The 23,673-nt window shown below is 41.3% G+C and overlaps 2 protein-coding genes across 2 annotated transcripts; both read left to right on the top strand.

The window, feature by feature from the left end:
* The first annotated feature begins 8,524 nt into the window (after positions 1-8,524).
* LOC110445713 (proline-rich protein HaeIII subfamily 1-like) lies at positions 8,525-12,657 on the top strand. The gene is made up of 2 exons (XM_021490490.1): positions 8,525-8,530; positions 12,211-12,657. The coding sequence occupies exons 1-2, from the start codon at positions 8,525-8,527 to the stop codon at positions 12,655-12,657; spliced, it is 453 nt and encodes a 150-aa protein (XP_021346165.1).
* A 246-nt stretch (positions 12,658-12,903) lies between these two features.
* Positions 12,904-14,080, top strand: LOC110445711 (repetin-like). Its single transcript, XM_021490489.1, has 2 exons — positions 12,904-13,301; positions 13,516-14,080. Exons 1-2 carry the CDS (start codon positions 12,904-12,906, stop codon positions 14,078-14,080), a joined length of 963 nt encoding a protein of 320 aa, XP_021346164.1.
* Positions 14,081-23,673: the final 9,593 nt, after the last annotated feature.

The raw sequence follows: 23,673 nt of genomic DNA, 5'->3' as shown, positions 1-23,673 counted from the left end.
ACTTTACCACCCCACTACCTTCTCATACCCTCTACTAAACCTCCCAACTAACTCCTCATCCCCTCCACTATATCGCCCCACTACCTCCTCATTCTCTCCCGTAATCACTACATCCTCATCCTCTCTACAATACCGCCCCACTACCTCCTCATTCCCTCCCGTAATCACTACCACTTCATCCTCTTCACTATACCACCCCACTACCTTCTCATACCCTCTACTAAACCTCCCAACTTCCTCCTCATCCTCTCCACTATATCGCCTCTCTAACTCATCATCCCCGCCACTATATAACGCCCCACTACCTCCGCATCCCCTCCACTTAACCGCCTCACTATCTCCCCATCCATTCCACTATATCGTCTCACTACATCCTCACCACCTTCACTATACCGCCTCACTACCTCCTCATCCCCTCCACTATACCGCCTCACTTTATCCTCATCGCCTCCCTTACTCATTACCTCCTCATTCACTCCACTATTCCGCCCCTACCTCCTCATACCTTCCACTATACCGCCCCACTACCTCCTCACTCCCTCCACTAAACCGCCCCTCTACCTCCTCATCCATTCCACTTTACCACCACACTACCTCCTCACTCCCTCCACTTAACCGCCCCACTACCTCCTCAATCCCTGCACTAAACCACCCCACTACCTCCTCATCCATTCCACTATACCACCTCACTACATCCTCATCCCTTCCACTATACCGCCCCACTACCTCCTCACTCCCTCCACTAAACCGCCCCTCTACCTCCTCATCCATTCCACTTTACCACCACACTACCTCCTCACTCCCTCCACTTAACCGCCCCACTACCTCCTCAATCCCTGCACTAAACCACCCCACTACCTCCTCATCCATTCCACTATACCACCTCACTACATCCTCATCCCCTCCACTATACCGCCCCACTACCTCCTCACTCCCTCCACTAAACCACCTCACAACATCCTCACTCCCTCCACTTAACCGCCCCACTACCTCCTCACTCCCTCCACTAAACCGCCCGACTATCTCCTCATCCATTCCACTATACCACCTCACTACATCCTCACCACCTCCACTATACCGCCTCACTACCTCCTCATCTCCTCCACTATACCGCCTCACTTTCTCCTCATCGCCTTCCTTACTCACTACCTCCTCATCCCCTCCACTATACCGCCCCCTACCTCCTCATTCCCTCCACTATACCGCCCCACTACCTCCTCACTCCCTCCACTAAAACGCCCCACTACCTCCTCACCCATTCCACTATACCGCTCCACTACCTCCTCATCTCCTCCACTATACCGCCCCCTACCTACTCATCCTCTCCACTATACCGCCCCACTACCTCCTCACTCCCTCCACTAAAACTCCCCACTACCTCCTCATCCATTTCACTATACCGCCCCACTACCTCCTCATCCCCTCCCTTACTCACTAAGTCCTCATCCCCTCCACTATACCGCCACACTACCTCATGCATCATCATCCTCTCCACTAAACCGCCCCACTAACTCCTAATCTATTCCGCTTTACCACCTCACTACATCCTCACCACCTTCACTATACCGCCTCACTACCTCCTCATCCCCTCCACTATACCGCCCCACTACCTCCTCACCCCCTCCACTATACCACCTCACTACATCCTCACCCCCTCCACCATACCACCTCACTACATCCTCACCCCCTCCACCATACCGCCCCACTACCTCCTCACCCCCTCCACTAAACCGCCCCACTACCTCCTCAGCCCCTCCTTTACTCACTACCTCCTCATCCCCTCCACTATACCGCCTCACTTTATCCTCATCGCCTCCCTTACTCATTACCTCCTCATTCACTCCACTATTCCGCCCCTACCTCCTCATACCTTCCACTATACCGCCCCACTCCCTCCTCACTCCCTCCACTAAACCACCTCACAACATCCTCACTCCCTCCACTTAACCGCCCCACTACCTCCTCACTCCCTCCACTTAACAGCCCCACTACCTCCTCACCCCCTCCACTATACCACCTCACTCCATCCTCCCCCCCTCCACTATACCCCCTCACTACATCCTCACCCCCTCCACTATACCGCCGCACTTCCTCCTCACCCCCTCCACTATACCGCCCCACTACCTCATGCATCATCATTCTCTCCACTAAACCTTCCCATTACCTCCTAATCTATTCCACTATACCTCCTCACTACATCCTCACCCCCTCCACTATCCCACCTCACTACATCCTCACCCCCTCCACCATACCGCCCCACTACCTCCTCACCCCCTCCACTATACCACCTCACTACATCCTCACCCCCTCCACTATACCGCCTCACTTCCTCCTCACCCCCTCCACTATACCGCCTCACTTCCTCCTCAACCCCTCCAATATAGCGCCCCACTACCTACTCATTTCCTCCCTTACTCACTACCTCCTCATCCTCTCCACTATACCACCCAACTACCTCCTCACCCCTCAACGATACCGCCACACTACCTCCTCATCCAATCCACCTTACCGCCCCACTATATAGCTACCTCCTCATCCCCTACACTATACCGCCCCACTACCTCCTCATCCCCTCCACTATACCGCCCTACTACATCATCCACTCCACTTTACCTCTCTACTACCTCCATATCCCTGCACCCTATACCGCCAAACAAATCCCACCACCTTTATCCTTATTTTACTCTCTCTCAGATACTCGTTACTCTCTAGTTCCTCTCCGTTACCGCTCCACTCTCCCTCTCTATTACATCGCTTATTCTCTCCAAAACACCATTTCCCTCCGCCCCATACCCTACCACAATTTCCTCACCCATTCTTCTGAACATCGAGGGAACTTCATTGATAATGTTAACTTCACATTACTATATATTAAGATAATTCACAAACAAAATTTCTTCTTGATTTTTACGAAATAATAATGATTGATCTAAAATAGTCGGATTCCAATTGTTAAACGAACATTGCGTGTAATCAATGTGTAAACACGATAAACACTGACTTTTGGTGATAAATGTAACATTGTGTTGTATTTCATTTTGATAATTCGAATAAATATGTCTGGTTGAGCACGCCTGTATCGGGGCGTGGGCTCGGCTGGAAGTATAAGTGTCGGCATTCCGGTAGTAGTTTATCTAATTCCTCTTGTCATTTACAATTATTCATGACTGACAATGATTTTTTTCCAACAAAATCCCCCACAAAGATAAAACTAATGTTCTGTCGTCCCTTGGTTTTATATCACACTCAGACGATTTACGAATGTTGTTTTGGGTAAGCAACGAAAAATAATCTGTATATCCATGCAGGCGTTTCGGTGCCATTGATTGTAGTGTAATCATTACCTTTGACCTTCGACCTTAAACGTTCGAAATAGCTTTGCTCTTTACGTAGAACTTACTGTACTGTTACCGAAATAATACATTTTTGTCCACAAACAAGGGGATGTTAAAGTCAAGATAAAAAGAGAATTGTTTAAGTTCCGCATGACCTCGCTCTATATAAATGATTTTAGTCAAACGTTATGATCAGTTCGTAGCATTTAGTTGGGTCACAAAAATACACTATTTTAATGAAAACATCAGTCTCGATGCCCTGAGGCATTAAAAGACTACGTTAGCATCGCTATGGAGTTTAAGGCGACGCAGAGTTTTTTAAGGGGGCTTGTTGAACTTTAAATTGAAAAGTTGGTGCATGTTGGTACGTGGTACGCCTTGTTAGCTCCTCATCCCCTCCACTAAACCGCCCCACTACCTCCTCAGCCCCTCCTTTACTCACCACCTCCTCATCCCCTCCACTAAACCGCCCCACCACCTCCTCAGCCCCTCATTTACTCACTACCTTACCTCCTCATCCCCTCCAGTAAATCGCCCCACTGCCTCCTCAGCCCCTCCTTTACTCACTCCCTCCTCATCCCCTCCACTAAACCGCCCCACTACCTCCTCAGCCCCTCCTTTACTCACTACCTCCTCATCCCCTCCACTAAACCGCCCCACTACCTCCTCAGCCCCTCATTTACTCACTACCTTACCTCCTCATCCCCTCCAGTAAATCGCCCCACTACCTCCTCAGCCCCTCATTTACTCACTGCCTCCTCATCCCCTCCACTCAACCGCCCCACTACCTCCTTACCCCCACCACTATACCTCTCCAGCTCACTTAAGTGTCCCAACGTGCAGAAACAAAGAATAAATGATAAATTTATTTGAAAAGTGTAGTGATTAAGTGTGTCCATATGTCTTCTGGTCGTTGTTTAGGAGTGTCCATATATCTAGTGGTCGTTGTATAAGGGTATCGATATGTTTTCTGGGCGCTGTTTAAGTGTGTCCTGTGTCTTGTGGTCGTTGTACAAGTGTGTCCTTTGTCTCGTGGTCGTTGTACAAGTGTGTCCTATGTTTCGTGGTCGTTGTAAAAGTGTGTCCTATGTCTCGTGATCGTTGTAAAAGTGTGTAACCTATGTCTCGTGGTCGTTGTACAAGTGTGTCCTATGTCTCGTGGTCGTTGTATAAGTGTGTCCTATGTCAAGTGGTCGTTGTATAAGAGTGTCCATATGTCTAGTGTTCGTTATTTAAGAGTGTTCATATGTCTAGTGGGCGATGTTTAAGAGCGAACATATGTCAAATGGTCGTTGTTTAAGAGTGTCCATATGCCTAGTGTTCGTTGTTTAAGAGTGTCGATATGTCTAGTGTTCGTTGTTTAAGAGTGTCGATATGTCTAGTGTTCGTTATTTAAGAGTGTACATATGTTTAGTGGTCGTTGTATAAGTGTGTCCTGTGTCTTGTGGTCGGTGTACAAGTGTGCATCCTATGTTTAGGGGTCGTTGTATAAGGGGATCGATATGTTTTCTGGTCGCTGTTTAAGTGTGTCCTGTGTCTTGTGGTCGTTGTACAAGTGTGTCCTATGTCTCGTGGTCGTTGTACAAGTGTGTCCTATGTTTCGTGGTCGTTGTAAAAGTGTGTCCTATGTCTCGTGATCGTTGTAAAAGTGTGTATACTATGTCTCGTGGTCGTTGTATAAGAGTGTCAATATGTCTAGTGGTCGTTTTAAAAGAGTGTCAATATGTCTAGTTGTCGTTGTTTTAAAATATCCCTATGTATAGTGGTCGTTGTTTAAGAGTGTCCATATGTCTAGTGTTCGTTGTTTAAGAGTGTGTTCGTTATTTAAGAGTGTACATATGTCTAGTGTTCGTTGTTTAAGAGTGTCCATATGTCTAGTGTTCGTTATTTAAGAGTGTCCATATGCCTAGTGTTCGTTGTTTAATAGTGTCCATAGGTCCAGTGGTCTTTGTTTAATGGTTTCGACATGTCTCTTGATTGGTGTTTTAGAGTGTCCGTATGTCTTATGGTCGTTGTTTAGGAGTGTCCATCTGTCTAGTGGTCGTTGTTTAATAGTGTCGATATGTTAAGCGGTCGGTGTTTAAGTGGGTCCATTTGCCATCTGGTCGTTGTTTAGGAGTGTCCATATGTCTATTGATAGTTGTTTAAGAGTGTTCATATGTCTCCTGGTCGTTGTTAAGGAGTGTCCATAAGTCTATTGATAGTTGTTTTATAGTGTCCATTTGTCCTCCGTCTTAGTCTTAGGAGTGTTCATATGTCCAGTGGCCGTTGTTTTATAGTGTCCATATGTCTATTGATAGTTGTTTAAGAGTGTTCATTTGTCCTCCGGTCGTTGTTTAGGAGTGTTCATTTGTGCTCTGGTCGTTGTTTAGGAGTTTCCATAAGTCTAGTGTTTGTTGTTTAAGAGTGTCCTATGCCCAGTGGTCTTTGTCTTGGAGTGTCCATATGTCCAGTGGTCGTTGCTTAATTGTGTCTATATGTCTAGTGGTCTTTGTTTAGGAGTGTCCATTTGTCTTCTGGTCGTTGTTTGGGAGTGTCCATTTGTCTTTTGTTCGTTGTTTAGGAGTGTCCATTTGTCTTCTGGTCGTTGTTTAGGAGTGTCCATTTGTCTTTTGTTCGTTGTTTAGGAGTGTCCATATGTGTAGTGGTCGTTGTTTTAGAGTGTCCATATGTGTAGTGGTCGTTGTTTAAGAGTGTACATATGTCTAGTGGGCGATGTTTAAGAGTGTTCATATGTCTAGTGGGCGATGTTTAAGAGTGTTCATATGTCAAGTGGTCGTTGTTTAAGAGTGTCCATATGTCAAGTGGTCGTTGTTTAAGAGTGTACATATGTCTAGTGGGCGATGTTTAAGAGCGAACATATGTCAAATGGTCGTTGTTTAAGAGTGTACATATGTCTAGTGGTCGGTGTTTAGGAATGTACATATGTCAAGTGGTCGTTGTTTAAGAGTGTACATGACTGTGTTCAGTGGTCGTTGTTTAAGAGTGTACATATGTCAAGTGGTCGATGTTTAAGAGCGTACATATGTCTAGTGGTCGATGTTTAAGAGTGTACAAATGTCTAGTGGTCGTTGTTTAGGAGTGTACCTATGTCAAGTGGTCGTTGTTTAAGAGTGTACATATATGTCTATTGGTCGTTATTTAAGAGTGTACATATGTCAAATGGTCGTTGTTTAAGAGTGTTTATATGTTTAAAGGTTGTTGTTTAATAGTGAACATATGTCTAGTTATCGTTGTTTAAGAGTGTACATATGTCCAGTGGTCGGTGTTCAGGTGTGTTTATATTTGTATAGGTCGGTGTTTAAGATTGTCCTATGTCTAGTTGGCGCTTTTGGAGGAGGTTGATATGTCTAATCGGCGTTATTTAAGACTGCCCATTTTTTATTATAGGATTATTTAAAAGTATCCATATATAGTGGTCGTTGTTTAAAATTAGCCAGCTGATGTGTCTTGGAAAAGTCTGATATGTACTTAAGTATTCTTCATTACCTTTGGTTTCTTACCATACAAATACTTATTAGCCAGTACAAAAGTGTACTGATCCCAAGAAAAGCTACGTTACGTACAAAGTAGATTTTAATTATGGTATTTCTCCTGAAAAAATCCATATTTATGACATAACATGCTCCATACAAAGTGTTTCTACGATTTGAAATTTGCATCTATATCATGTGTCGCGTCAAGTTGCGTTGAACATGCAGTGATACGGAAGTATACGCTATCGTATTGATTACTCCCCAACTAAAGGGGTGCTACAATGTAGCAACATTTATAGGGGGCGCTACTTTATGAACAACTCAGGACGTCGGCTGGTCTCGTTCACACGAGCACAGTTTGTAGTATCGAAATGGTATTTACTGTGTGCACAGCAGATTGTGCCATTTTGTTATGAATTTTTGCGTCTAAAAACAGCGAAAAGACGAAACGATAAAGAACAAAATACCAATCAAAAACTAGTTTGTTTGGGTTACAAATCTCGTTCTTTCGTCTTCTCGATTTATCGATTCCCCAAAGCGACATTCAGAAATTATGCAGAGTCTGTTTTTCATAATTTCCCCAATAGGTAATGATATTGAGCGAGTCTTAAGTGTCGTCTTTTCGTTTTTTTGTTACCCTGAGCATTTGAACGGGTGCCATATTAAGGCTGGAAGATTCATATACAATACTAATATTTCGATTCGCAGGAAAAAGAAATAACAAAATAGTGCAAATACATTTAAGCTGCCATATACAAGATCGTTAGAAACAGCAAACGGCGACACATTTAAAAAAAATGAAAAACATTGGACGTAAAAGCTAATTTTACATATGTTGTATATTTTCCCTGTTTCAGTAATGCTGTGTTCATGTTCCCAGAGAGAGTGATTTCTAGTTTTCGTGCAACAGTGTTCACTTTGTCGCAAAACCAAAAGCTATGTGCAGCGCAACATATTCGGCGTTCGGCAATGAAATGGCATCAAAACACCCGTCAAGTGTCCTTGTACATGCGTAATACGAGGCTGGCAACTAGAACACAGTGTACCCGTTGCCCTAGTACTGTATGCCCTGATACTGTACCAGTTGCCAAAGTAATATCAAATGTGTCAGTGTCACGTGTTTGGATACGGTACGAGTTTCCCAAATACTGTATCATTTGACACGCGCCCCGGTTTACCCGTTGCTCTAGTGATGTAACATATGTTTCCTGCCTTTCCCTTCGGTAATATGTACATGTATGTCGTTTTACATCACTTCGGCAGTTAGGTAACGGTTTATAGGAAGATTAGCCCTAGATATCAGTTGACAGAAATTGTATTAAATAAGTAGCCTGAGACCTACCAATATCATTAGGTATTTTATGTAGATGCTTTTATGATATTCACTCACGATCATGGGATGGGTGCGTACGATGACATACTAAGATCTTTGCAAATCAATTATGTACAGACCCCGTGGGTAATCAGCGGGATTCCGTCAATGAGACACGTGACAAGACCTGGGTCCTATATCAGATTTGAGTTTACCATGACATTTAACTAATCACTCTTAGACCTTGCATCATCATTTCGCTGTCGATTTTTAAGTGTTTACTAAGTGTACTGTAATTTGCATAATATCGTGAGGTTTTCGTAATCAGGGGTTCGGTTTTTTTAAATATTCTATGAAGCACAAGCAATACATTTTGATGTAATTAGTTAGAGGGTAACAAAATGCCGGTATGATGTATGCCATTCCATGATCGTATGAGACGCGTTGTTGTCGGTGTAATCGGGGAGTTTCCTATATGATTCCTGTTTATGAGCATTGAATTATGCTGTAGCTCTGTGGTCTGCTGTTACCCCTTGTAATCCATTATATCCAACTGGACATGGTATAGCTCTCTGGTCAGCTGTACCCCTTGCAACCCATTATATCCCATTGAATAAGCTGCAGATCTGTGGTCTGCTGTACCCCTTGTTACCCATTATATCCAATTGGACATGCTGCAGCTCTGTGTTCTGCTGTATTCCTTGTTACCCATTATATCCGACTGGACATGCTGCAGCTCTGTGGTGTGGTCTGCTGTATTCCTTGTTACCCATTATATCCAATTAGACACGATGCAGCTCTGTGGTCTGCTGTACCCCTTGTTACCCATTATATCCAATTGGACATGCTGCAGCTCTGTGGTGTGGTCTGCTGTACCCCTTGTTACACTTTATATCCAATTAGACACGATGCAGCTCTGTGGTCTGTTGTACACCTTGTAACCCATTATATCCATTTGGACATGCTGCAGCCCTGTGGTCTGCTGTACCCCTTGTTACCATTATATCCAATTGGACATGCTGCAGCCCTGTGGTCTGCTGTACCCCTTGTTACCCAATATATCCAATTGGACATGGTGCAGCTCTGTGGTCTGCTGTACCCATTGTTACCCAATATATCCATTTGGACATGCTGCAGCTCTGTGGTTTGCTGTACCCCTTGTTACCCAATATATCCAATTGGACATGGTGCAGCTCTGTGGTCTGCTGTACCCATTGTTACCCATTATATCCAATTAGACATGGTGCAGCTCTGTGTTCTGCTGTACCCATTGTTACCCATTATATCCAATTAGACATGCTGCAGCTCTTTGGTCTGCTGTACCCCTTGTTACCCATTATATCCATTTGGACATGGTGCAGCTCTGTGGTCTGCTGTCCCCCTTGTTACCCATTCTATCCAATTAGACATGCTGCAGCTCTGTGGTCTGCTGTACCCCTTGTAACCCATTATATCCATATGGACATGCTGCAGCTCTGTGGTGTGGTCTGCTGTACCCCTTGTTACACTTTATATACAATTAGACACGATGCAGCTCTGTGGTCTGTTGTACACCTTGTAACCCATTATATCCATTTGGACATGCTGCCGCTCTGTGGTGTGGTCTGCTGTACCCCTTGTTACCCAATATATCCAATTAGACACACTCTGTGGTCTATTGTACCCCTTGTAACCCATTATATCCATTTGGACATGCTGCAGCTCTGTGGTGTGGTCTGCTGTACCCCTTGTTACCCAATATATCCAACTGGACATGCTGCAGCTCTGTTGTCTGCTGTACCCCTTGTTACCCATTATATCCAATTAGACACACTCTGTGGTCTACTGTACCCTTGTAATCCAGTATATCCAATGAGACACGCTGCAGCTCTGTGGTCTGCTGTACCCCTTGTTACCCATAATATCCAATTAGACACACTCTGTGGTCTACTGTACCATTGTAATCCAGTATATCCATTTAGACATGCTGCAGCTCTGTGGTCTGCTGTACCCCTTGTTACCCAGTATATCGCATTGGACATGCTGTAGCTCTGTGGTCTAATGTACCCCTTGTTACCCAGTATATCGCATTGGACATGCTGCAGCTCTGTGGTCTGCTGTACCCCTTGTTACCCAGTATTTCGCATTGGACATGCTGTAGCTCTGTGGTCTGCTGTACCCCTTGTCACCCAGTATATCACATTGGACATGCTGTAGCTCTGTGGTATAATGTACCCCTTGTCACCCAGTATATCACATTGGACATGCTGCAGCTCTGTGGTCTGCTGTACCCCTTGTTACCCAGTATATCGCATGGGACATGCTGTAGCTCTGTGGTCTAATCTACCCCTTGTTACCCAGTATATCGCATGGGACATGCTGTAGCTCTGTGGTCTAATCTACCCCTTGTTACCCAGTATATCGCATTAGACATGCTGTAGCTCTGTGGTCTGCTGTACCCCTTGTCACCCAGTATATCGTCTGCTGTACCCCTTGTTACCCATTATATCGCATTGGACATGCTGTAGCTCTGTGGTCTAATGTACCCCTCGTCACCCAGTATATCACATTAGACATGCTACAGCTCTGTGGTCTGCTGTACCCCTTGTTATCCAGTATATCGCATTGGACATGCTGTAGCTCTGTGGTCTAATGTACCCCTTGTCACCCAGTATATCACATTGGACATGCTGCAGCTCTGTGGTCTGCTGTACCCCTTGTAATCCAGTATATCGCATTGGACGTGCTGTAGCTCTGTGGTCTAATGTACCCCTTGTCACCCAGTATATCACATTAGACATGCTACAGCTCTGTGGTCTGCTGTACCCCTTGTAATCCAGTATATCCAATTAGACATGCTGTAGCTCTGTGGTCTAATGTACCCCTTGTTACCCAGTATATCGCATTGGACATGCTGTAGCTCTGTGGTCTGCTGTACCCCTTGTAATCCAGTATATCCAATTAGACACGCTGCAGCTCTGTTGTCTGCTGTACCTTGTTATCAATTATATCATAATGGACATGCTGCGGGGTTTGGATTTACTGCACCCATTGCAGTACTAGGAATCTTTATCATTTCCTTATTTTTACATAGGTACAGATACATGTAGTTCACCTACTGTTTGCCTATATTATTAAGTGGGACGAATTGTTTTGTACTCGTTAACAGTTATAATTAATAATACAAGATAGCGCTTGTGATTTATTGAAAGGGTTCATAATTATAATTTGATGTCTTTTACATGTCATGTTCGACATTGGCACCATTATATGTTGATGCCAGTTGTTATTGAGCATATATGCTGATAGAGGTGTTCATCTGTAGGGTATTTTTTACCCAGCAATGCGCGCACTTTCGTGACACCTTTCGGATGCTGATAATAAAGATTTGTTTCTGTACTGGGAAACCTAATATTCTATAGAGTTTAATTTGTTTTGCTATTTGTTCAATAATAGTAAAGAATTTACTGCACATTTCAGACTAAGAGATGCAATTAAATTGCTCTTCAGAAGATATATATGTATGTAACTGTGTACACGATTTGGTATAAAAAGGCTCGGTATTCACCGTTTTTCCTATGTCTGTTTCTCACTCCGTCGACCGCTCGGATCTATGACAGATTGGATATCTATTTTGTAATAATTTCATTTGTAACAGAGTGCTAGACATTCTTTGTTCCCAAGTTATAGCCAGGCAATATAGAAGAACATTTAATCCGAAAGTTAAAGTAAAGCTTGGGATAGAGAACAATCTGTAAAATGTGAAAATTGACAACAATCTCCTGAAGACTGAGACAAAACAATTTTGAGAAATATAATGATTACAACACATCATAGTAAGCAAGTTACTTTCTAAGACAGGGCACAATGTAAACGACTCAAAAAAAAACAACACTGGAATAGTTTGTATAATTGCAATCCCCGAAAAAGATCACCACAGGGACAGTCAGAAAACTACACACCTCGACAAATACCACCACAGGGACAGTCAGATAACTACACACCTCGACAAATACGACCACAAGGACAGTCAGATAACTACACACCTCGACAAATACAACCACAGGGACAGTCATAAAACTACACACCTCGACAAATACCACCACAGGGACAGTCAGATGACTACACACCTCGACAAATACCACCACAGGGACAGTTAGATAACTACACAACTCGACAAATACCACCACAGGGACAGTCAGATAACTATACGCCTCGACAAATACCGCCACAGGGACAGTCAGATAACTACACACCTCGACAAATCCAACCACAGGGACAGTCATATAACTACACACCTCGACAAATACCACCACAGGGACAGTTAGATAACTACACATCTCGACAAATACCACCACAGGGACAGTCAGATAACTACACACCTCGACAAATACCACCACAGGGACAGTCAGATAACTACACCCCTCGACAAATACCACCACAAGGACAGTCAGATAACTACACACCTCGACAAATACGACCACAAGGACAGTCAGATAACTACACACCTCGACAAAGACCACCACACGGACAGACAGATAATTACACACCTTGACAAAGAACACCACAGGGACAGTCAGATAACTACACACCTCGACAAAGACCACCACACGATAACTACACATCTCGACAAATACCACCACAGGGACAGTCAGATAACTACACCCCTCGACAAATACCACCACAAGGACAGTCAGATAACTACACACATCGACAAATACAACCACAGGGACAGTCATATAACTACACACCTCGACAAATACCACCACAGGGACAGTCAGATAACTGCACACCTCGACAAATGCAACCACAGGGACAGTCAGATAACTACACCACATCTCGACAAATACCACCACAGGGACAGTTAGATAACTACACACCTCGACAAATACCACCACAGGGACAGTCAGATAACTACACACCTCGACAAATACCACCACAGGGACAGTTAGATAACTACACACCTCGACAAATACCAACACAGGGACAGTCAGATAACTACACACCTCGACAAATACCCCCACAGGGACAGTCAGATAACTGCACACCTCGACAAATACAACCACAGGGACAGTCAGATAACTACACACCTCCACTAAGATCACCACATGGACAGTCAGATAACTACACATCTCCACTAAGATCACCACAGGGACAGTCAGATAACTACACACCTCCACTAAGATCACCACAGGGACAGTCAGATAACTATACACCTGGACAAAGATCACCATAGGGACAGACAGATAAACACACACTTGGATAAAGATCGCTACAGTGAAAACAGATAACTACACCATTTGAAAAAGAACACCACGGCGACAGAAAGATAACTACACAACTTGATAAAGATCACCACATGGATACATACATGTAGTCAGCTTAATACACACCTCGACAACGACCATCACAGGGATAGTCAGATAACTACACACTTCGAAAAAGATCACCACACGAAAAGACAGATAAATACACACCTCTACCAAGAACACCCTAGGGACAGTCAGATAACAACACACCTGGACAAAGATGACCACAGTGACAGTCAAATTACTAAACACCTCGACAGAGACCACAATTTGGACATTCAGATAACTACACACCTGGACAAATATCACCACTGGGGCAGTCAGATAACTACACACTTCGACAAAGATCACCACACGGACAGACAGATAATTACACACCTCGACAAAGACCATTACAGGGACAGTCAGATAACTACACACTTCGACAAAGACCACCACACGGACAGTCAGATAACTACACACTTCGACAAATACCACCACAAGCACAGTCAGATAACTACACACTTCGACCAAGATCACCACACGGACAGTCAGATAACTACACACTTCGACCAAGATCACCACACGGACAGACAGAAAATTACACACTTAGACAAAGACAACCACACGGACAGTCAGACAAATACACACCTCGACAAAGACCACCACACGGACAGACAGATAACTTAAAACCTGGACAAAGACCACTAAATATGGATCACCACACGGACAGACAGATAAACACACATGTTGACAAAGAAAAAACCACACGGACAAACAGATAACTTCACACCTCGACCAAGACCACCACACGGACATACAGATAACTACACACTTCGACAAAGACCACCACACGGACAGTCAGATAACTACACACTTCGACCAAGATCACCACACGGACAGTCAGATAACTACACACCTCGACAAAGATCATTAGAGGGACAGTCAGATAACTACACACTTCGACAAAGACCACCACAAGGACAGTCAGATAACTACACACCTCGACAAAGACCACCACACAGACAGACAGATAACTAAACACCTCGAGAAAGACCATTACAGGGACAGTCAGATAACTACACACGTTGACATAGAACACCACAGGAACAGTCAGATAACAACACACTTCGACAAAGACCACCATACGGACAGACAGATAACCACACACGTTGACATAGAACACCACAGGGACAGTCAGATAACAACACTCTTCGACTAAAACCACCACATGGACAGACATATAACAACACACGTTGACATAGAACACCACAGGGACACTCAGATAACTAAACACCTCGACAAAGATCACCACACGAAAAAGACAGTTAACTAAACACTTCGACCAAGATCACCACACGGACAGACAGATAATTACACACTTCGACCGAGACCACCACACGGAGAAGACAGACAACTACACACTTCGACCAAGATCACCACACGGACAGACAGATAATTACACACTTCGACAAAGACAACCACACGGACAGACAGATAACTACACGCCTCGACAAAGGTCACCACACGGACAGACAGATACCTACACACCTCGACAAAGATTATCACAGGGACACTGAGATATTAATATTTCACAGTCTTGTTAATTAAAAGTTCATTATCCTACTTCATTCTTAGTTAATTGCTCTAACAACTAAACTGATTAACCGTTTTCAGAAACAAAGGCTCATTAAAATACAGTGGTACATTGTAACTCTATCAAAGTCATAACTATTCATAGTGTCAATTTGTTTCATTCTAAGCGAAATTAGAGAGAAATTGGTTGTTTAATTTCAGTAAATTTGAAAGTGAGATACAATTGTCTTAGCTCTTTCTATTTTTCATTGAACTAGCCTGATCATTTGTCATTGTTACATAATACCTAGTATTGTACATGTAGTTCTTCAATAGACTTTTTGTTGAGGACTGAACATTTTTTGCTATATTAGACGAAACTGATTAATTATTTTAGAAACACAGAAACATTTACCATCATTTGAAATACCTTGATATGGAGTTGTGTCAATTCATTAATATATAACTACTGACATAATCTTTCTATATCTTTATATTGACTATCTATAAATGAGTTGCTAGAATCCTACCATTCCACCGACAGTACTTCAACCGGAAAATATGCTTTTAAAAGTAATCTTGGTGGAACACAATCCCATAACATATATATGCTACCTTAAAGAGGATAATATGTGGGGGGGATGCAGAAATATGGAGGCATCAACTTTGACGACTTGTAGTTAAGTAAGAAGATATAAATAATTAGGATATTATATCTTTTGTAATGTTCATTATGCTCTTGCAATTTGTCAATTTTAACAATGATAATCAGTAAGTTGAAAGATTTGTTTTTTAGCTGAATGATTATACATATTTGGATATTTATAATTCTCTGCCCACGAAGTTGGCCGCAGTCTTGTAGCTGAAATTGATTCTGACAGAATTAACAGGAAATACTAGATAAAGTAGAATTATATGTTTTAGCCTAAGGTGGTTTTATAGCATTAAAAGGGTTTTATAAGCATGTTTTTATTGTTTAATGTTTTACCTTAAGTACCGCTGATGTCCAAAATGGACGAAATAGCCATATTGAGCGTTAAAATGTTTAATATGTTTGCCTTTCTACACTTTCAAAAATGAATTCAGAAAAAGGTTTCACTTCGTCGTCTTGCTAGTGATTATACATGGTACATAGTGTAGTAACTTTAAGTCTTTATAAGGTTTCAGTTCTAAGTTGAAATCTCCACATTTTGTGGTTGATTGTACACGTGATTCGGACTATTCACAGTAATGAGAGAGAACTATTCGACTCTCCGACGGTAACTATGTCGATGTTCAGGTTTGATTCTATATTTAACTTCAGTTTGATGTCATATGAGACCTGTACAATGTTTGCCAAATATGATACACGTCAATAAGTGTACGTACATTGATTGACATGTTGTTTCCAGCTATAATTCTATGCGTTATATCTCATATACGACCTTTGACTTTTCTACGTAGTTTTAAACGTCAGAGTTATTGCCTATTGTTTGTGTAGGCGAGAAAAGTGCTGAAGAATCCTCCTTCATGGCGATTAATCGGCAATGACTGACGAGATCCAACACCCCCTTCCTGCACAACATTGAATCAGTTGTCTTGCATTTCGTTGATTTTATTTCAAAGAAGATTTATCGACACACTCAAGAAATATGATTATTTAATATTCCGAGTGCAGAACGTCAAATTCACAGCTACAGTATCACACGTGTTTGTACGATAAAAGAGGAACAAAACTGTTCAGATGAGCGTTCAATCCTCTGACAATCACTAATTTACTGAGCCAGTTGTAGTTAATTTCTCCTCGGTGTGATAAGGCAAGACTTCATCAATCTTTATTTCATATAGTATTGTAACAATTCATTTTTTTTTTATTATTTTTTTATATGTTTGACTTTTTGTTTTGTTTTCTGTTTTCCTTAATCGCCGGCTGTGTTTGGAGATTTCGCAAACAGAGAAGATATGATAATTGAAGATATTTGGAAATATGAATCTTAATTAGGATTATGTTTTATCCTGCATATACTTTTTAACATAATTTTAGCATTTAACATAATTGACCTTCTCAACATGGTGTGTTCAGTGCTCATAAATAAAATGAATAATTACGAACCTGTGAACATTAAAACTAAACTGATTCCCAATCTCTTAGTATGTAAGTTGCTTACGTCTGGGGTTTACTTTACACAATCAATATTTGTTAATTGAAACGCAGTTTTTAGGTTGGTTTAATGCTGGAGTTGGGCTAGTTGATGTTATTTGAGCGACACCTCCACTTAAAATACAACCTTCAGTGGATAACACGGAAACGCGTAAGTGCGAATTAATTTCAGTATTATGTACGGTAGTCATTTTTGAAATGGATTTTCTCACATGTTTTGTCGGTTTGTGTCCTTGACCTACATGGAAAAAAGAGTGAGGTATGGTATACAAAATAGAAGTTATATGCTATATCACATAAATATAAACTACATTTACCCTATTATCAGGGGCAAAACACTATTACATTAGAAATGCACAGTTTAATTTCACCTAGCAGAAAGGGGATTGGTGGTAGGTTCCTATTTTAAAATTATGACGTCATAACTAGAACACTTTCACGGTGACATATTTGTGACGTCCTGAAAGAAAACAAACAGAGTAAACATGTCAATAGTTTGGAGTCAGACCGAGAACTATTTGTTTTTACGATTTTATTTACGAAATCTGAAAACAGTTTTGGTTCACGGATATGTGAAATACATATTCCTACATGGTTTTCCATTTCATATGAAATTAATTAAACCCACCACGAGCTCGCTAAAATGATCAGTTCTTCGACTTTTGTATTATGAAACATATATTACATGTACATAAACACAAGTATCGAAGTAAGACATTTTGTTCTGACTCGCCAAGGCTCAAACTCACGATCTACGCCACAAAACCGCCCAGCCAATAAGTACAAGCGATGCCAACTGCTACATCACCGCCGATATAAACATTTTAGTTCTAATATTATTATGAAAATATCGTTAATCTGATCGTTGAAAATCGGGGGAGGTTATTACACTTGGACGTGACTGTTCTCGTTTGTCTGGCAAACACGTATTTTGTAGTGTTTAGTGGAATCCTGTTTATCAGGATTGATCGTTATCAGTTATCTGACAGCCACGATTTAATATATCGTGATTAAACAACAGGATATATCAAAAGCCCAATTCGGTATTTGATGATCAGTGACAAAATAATAAAGTATATGTCCGTAAAATGATGTACAACATCAATAAAAGATAATCTGCCTCAGTCAAATGATGGACTGCATCAGTAAAAGATAACCCGCCTCAGTCAAATGATGAACTACATCAGTAAAAGATAATCCGTCTCAGTCAAATGATGAACTACATCAGTAAAAGATATTCCGTCTCAGACAAATGATGGACTGCATCAGTAAAAGATAACCCGCTTCAGTCAAATGATGAACTACATCAGTAAAGGATAATCCGTCTCAGTCAAATGATGAACTACATCAGTAAAAGATAATCCGTCTCAGTCAAATGATGAACTACATCTGTAAATGATAATCCGTCTCAGTCAAATGATGAACAACATCAGTAAAAGATAATCCGTCTCAGTCAAATGATGAACTACATCAGTTAAGCATAATTCGTCCAGTCAAATGATGAACTACATCAGTAAAAGATAATCCGCCTCAGTCAAATGATGAACTACATCAGTAAAAGATAATCCGTCCCAGTCAAATGATGAACTACATCAGTAAAAGATATTCCGTCCCAGTCAAATGATGAACTACATCAGTAAAAGATATTCCGTCCCAGTCAAATGATGAACTACATCAGTAAAAGATATTCCGTCCCAGTCAAATGATGAACTACATCAGTAAAAGATATTCCGTCCCAGTCAAATGATGAACTACATCAGTAAAAGATATTCCGTCCCAGTCAAATGATGAACTACATCAGTAAAAGATAATCCGTCTCAGTCAAATGATGAACTACATCAGTAAAAGATAATCCGTCTCAGTCAAATGATGAACTACATCAGTAAAAGATAATCCGTCTCAGTCAAATGATGAACTACATCAGTAAAAGATAATCCGTCTCAGTCAAATGATGAACTACATCAGTAAAAGATAATCCGTCTCAGTCAAATGATGAACTACATCAGTAAAAGATAATCCGTCTCAGTCAAATGATGAACTACATCAGTAAAAGATAATCCGTCTCAGTAAAATGATGAACTACATCAGTAAAAGATATTCAGTCCCAGTCAAATGATGGACTGCATCAGTAAAAGATAATCCGCCTCAGTCAAATGATGAACTACATCAGTAAAAGATATTCCGTCCCAGTCAAATGATGAACTACATCAGTAAAAGATATTCCGTCCAAGTCAAATGATGAACTACATCAGTAAAAGATAATCCGCCTTAGTCAAATAATGAACTACATCAGTAAAAGATAATCCGCCTCAGTCAAATAATGAACTACATCAGTAAAAGATAGTCCGTCCCAGTCAAATGATGAACTACATCAGTAAAGGATAATCCGTCTCAGTCAAATGATGAACTACATCAGTTAAGCATAATTCGTCCAGTCAAATGATGAACTACATCAGTAAAAGATAATCCGTCTCAGTCAAGTGATGAACTACATCAGTAAAAGATAATTCGTCTCAGTCAAATGATGAACTACATCAGTAAAAGATAATCCGCCTCAGTCAAATGATGAACTACATCAGTAAAAGATAATCTGCCTCAGTCAAATGAACGTCATCAGTAAAAGATAATCCGCCTCAGTCAAATGATGAACTACATCAGTAAAAGATAATCCGCCTCAGTCAAATGATGAACTACATCAGTGAAAGATAATCCAAAATCAATATCGATTGAATTGAGCTGAGCAATGTACTTTTCATCTATATGTATTAACGGTAAAATAAAAAATATTTAGGAATGAATTTACATAAATATTAACTTGCTCTAAGGAGGCAGGAACCAACTCGAATCAGTACCCAAATCGGAGTTCTTTTTGCAAAAACACTTTTAAATAAATAAGTGTGTCACAAGATCAGTTATAACAATGATGTAGCCTTATATTAGATAGCCATGCACCATTTTATTGTCTACAGATGATTGGTTTTTAAGTTCAAATAGCACCAGAAAACGTAATTCAAACCAAAAAGTCAGTGTCTTGTATACGTTTTTAAAAATTGGCGCGTGCGACGACTTTGCATACTGTTGTGGACCACAAGACTTAATTTACCGTATAGAAGTACTTGTTTTAATATAAATTCCAAGGTCATCATAAAATGTTGATATGCTGACAAAAATATGCATTTAAAGTGCAAGATACTGCAAAATTCAAGCCTTGATCCGACTTTGGTCCTGACATTCGCAAAAACCAGAAACGCTGATCGGTGACTTTAGAGCGTTCTATAAATATCTCAAGGGAGCCCCGGGTGCTAATTTCGTTTGTGAGAACACCCATTGGTATCCTTCCTTTGATGCAAACATAAATGAATATAATTCAGCTTTAATATGTGCAACGAATGAATAAAATGATTGTTTGGTGATCCGATTTGAGAACTGTCACCTAACATACTTCCAGGTGTACCTTACCAGTAGACAAAAGCCAAAGGTTAATTCCCATTTTCTGAAGTCATATGGAATATTACGTTTCCAAACGCCTGCATTTGAACTGAAGTCAGTTAACCATTGATATATTCGATATACATTAAATATTTTCGGTTTCGTTACAACCACGAAAGCCGCAAAAGGAAATATACGACGAGAATATCATACTTTACAATAGTTTTAAGGAATAACCAAAATTATGTTATACGGTATAAAGAAAATTAAACACATGTGTGCACTTTGCATTTATCCGCAAAGCGGTCTATGCACAACGAAATGAATAAACTGTATAACCCAAAATAGTATCCTGGTTATTCCTTAGATAGATGTTGCATACCATGATTGTGTCGCTGTGCATTTGCGTTTGTTGCGCTCGCAATGAAACAGCTAATGGTTAATGAAAATTGATTTATTTCTGATAAAATTGAGAATAATAATGCACTAAAACAACAATAGGCTGTAACTGTATCGCAAAGTATGTCTTCATTTTCATAGAATGCATTATATTAAGTGCCATATTTAAACGATACTTATATCAACATAGAGGTTATCCCCCATTGATTAACACCCCTGCAGGTCGGGGAATGAGAAAAGAATACACCTGCTCTGTTATCCACTGCATAATTGTAAGAGACAACTAATGTTGGAACCCCCTGCAGATTTGGGGATTTGCTTTTGTGCCTCTACTTTGCTTGGCGATACCTCACTTTTGGCCTTAATATTGAGCGTTCGCCCAGGTGTGAAAGACAATGAGTTTTGTCCCTATGTCATAATATACCAAAGTCCTTAAACTCCATGCTTAATGTACAGCTTATAGGGTAATGACAACAACTGGTTCGTCCGTTATCCGTATAATGTGCCTGTGCAGAAATTATGCATCAGGCATTGTTTTTCTTTGACGTAGCGCTATAAAGTCGGCATCAGATTCGTGCTTTTCGCAAGCCCAATAAACCCTATACAAATAACCATCCAACCAATCGCGAGTTAATATAGAGTAGGATAGAAATGGCCATGTTTAAACCTTATTCACCATACACTGGTAATATTTTCGGTTAGTACATCAAAATTATAAACAATAACACAATTTGATTGTAAGAGACGCGTGATATTTCTGAAACGTGTTGAACCGGAAGTAAAACGGATATGGAGCATGGCGCGCAGATATGGTGCGTGCCAGGCGGTCACTGTGCATTAATATCATTAGGATATACGGTAAATACGGCAACCTCACAGAATGGTGCACGAACACGAACGACAATAAAAAGAGGTCACACTAACTTTCACTATGAAGACTTAAGCTTACAACCAGCCCAGTATATCCGTATGTCAGCGTTTGGTGTGTTCAATGTTTGTTTGACTTAAATGGTCGGGGTCACTTATGCTGGATTTCTGAACAGTGTCGCAAAACCATAGAGCAATGTATTACAATAATCGTTTGTCTTGGTGTTTTTTTATCTTTATCTTGTGAAACATGTGTTTTACGAATAACATTTGAACAATGTGAAGTTTAGAAATTTTCGCCATTGAGGTTTGAAATGTAGGCCTAGCCTAATTGGACAACGGCAATGTGATACGATATCCATCAGGTTCCTTATCAGTGGGGCATACTCGGACACGTGCTTGCCTATTCAGACAACTATTATCATTTTCCGGTGCTGACCATAACCAAATAAATGTATGGTATAGAATAAAGATACATGTGAGAAATTGCATTCATTAGTCGAATCTGCTCACCATCAACAGTCTGGGACCATGCTAACGGCAGGAAGTCTCCCGGTCAGGGGTCGGGCCAGACAGAAGCAGAGAACGGCCTGCATGTTGATGAAGTGGATGCCATCTGCAATGACCATCACTGGCCATTTGATAAGTTCGTTGTGGACAGGAGCTTGGCTGAGACACTTGTTTTTGTTGCGGTCAGGACAAATTTGTCAAAGTACAGCAGAAGTGCGCTTTGGCATTCGTCCATACTTTCAACAACACGACCAAGTCGAACATCATATCCGCTGTAGTTTTTAAATCATTGCAGTTATTTAGATGCATATTAAACAACATTTAATAATAGTCTCTGTTCATGAATAAATCTTAAAGTTTCAGTTGAAAGATAAAGGACCTGTAACACTTAGCCGATTTTGGTCGCCGGAGCTATACCGGAGCACAATTTGGCGATTTTCGGGAATCGTACGGCAGCGCAACGGTATCACATCGCTAGGAACAGTAGAACGTGTACATCGTAAGGACATCGGCGAAAAAAAATAGCGACGGCATGCGACGGTTGATTTTTTTTCAACATTCTCAAAAGTTTTCGCCGAAGCGCTGCCGGAGCGAGCAACGAGCGAGTATGGCTTCGTTGATGTCGGTAGAGCACTGGTGGCGTCCCGCATTGGATCGGTCGCTCTCCGGTGGCCTCAATGTGTACCGTAGTGGAATCGATAGGATACCGTAGTACTACTGGATACCACCGAAGTAATACTGATGCTCCGCCGATTTTCTAAAGATGTACATATGTACTACCGTAACATCGGTAGAAGAACGATATCACAACGGGAACGCCGGTACTATATCGGTATTGCTACGGTCAATTTTGATTTTTAAGTGCTTTCTCGCCGGAGCTCTGTCGAATTTCTCGCCGTTGTTAATTCTTTGCTCCAGTTTAGTCCCGGCGAGGTACATCGGAAGTGTGTGACAGGCCCTTTAAGTAATCGAATTGATAATTTAGAGAAGTCAAGGAAGTAATCCCCATTGCCTTTCATGTAAGAATGTATGCTATCACGCGTCTAAATAAGGACGTCTATTTATTTTATAATCAAATGATAACCAACAGAACGTTACAGAGATTATGTTTAAAATGTACATGTACCGAATATCACTCTTAACTGCTATTTCTTCTAATTTTACCCTATGATAATTTTACTGCAGACTCTGTCTATAGCAGAATATCGGCAAAATTATGATGAATCGAAACAGCTTCTGTGTATTTACAGTGTTTGGCAAATTGAATTTAGACCTGGGGCTGTTTTACACATTGCTCGCAAAGGCCCTTCATTATTACTGCCTACGAGTTTGTATGGAAGCGACTACGACATTGTGTACCGTT

Source organism: Mizuhopecten yessoensis, unplaced genomic scaffold (assembly GCF_002113885.1).
Source record: "Mizuhopecten yessoensis strain PY_sf001 unplaced genomic scaffold, ASM211388v2 scaffold2329, whole genome shotgun sequence".
Classification (NCBI taxonomy): domain Eukaryota; kingdom Metazoa; phylum Mollusca; class Bivalvia; order Pectinida; family Pectinidae; genus Mizuhopecten; species Mizuhopecten yessoensis.
The sequence above is the reverse complement of the archived record's forward strand: the minus strand, read 5'-3'. Positions and strand labels throughout refer to the sequence as shown.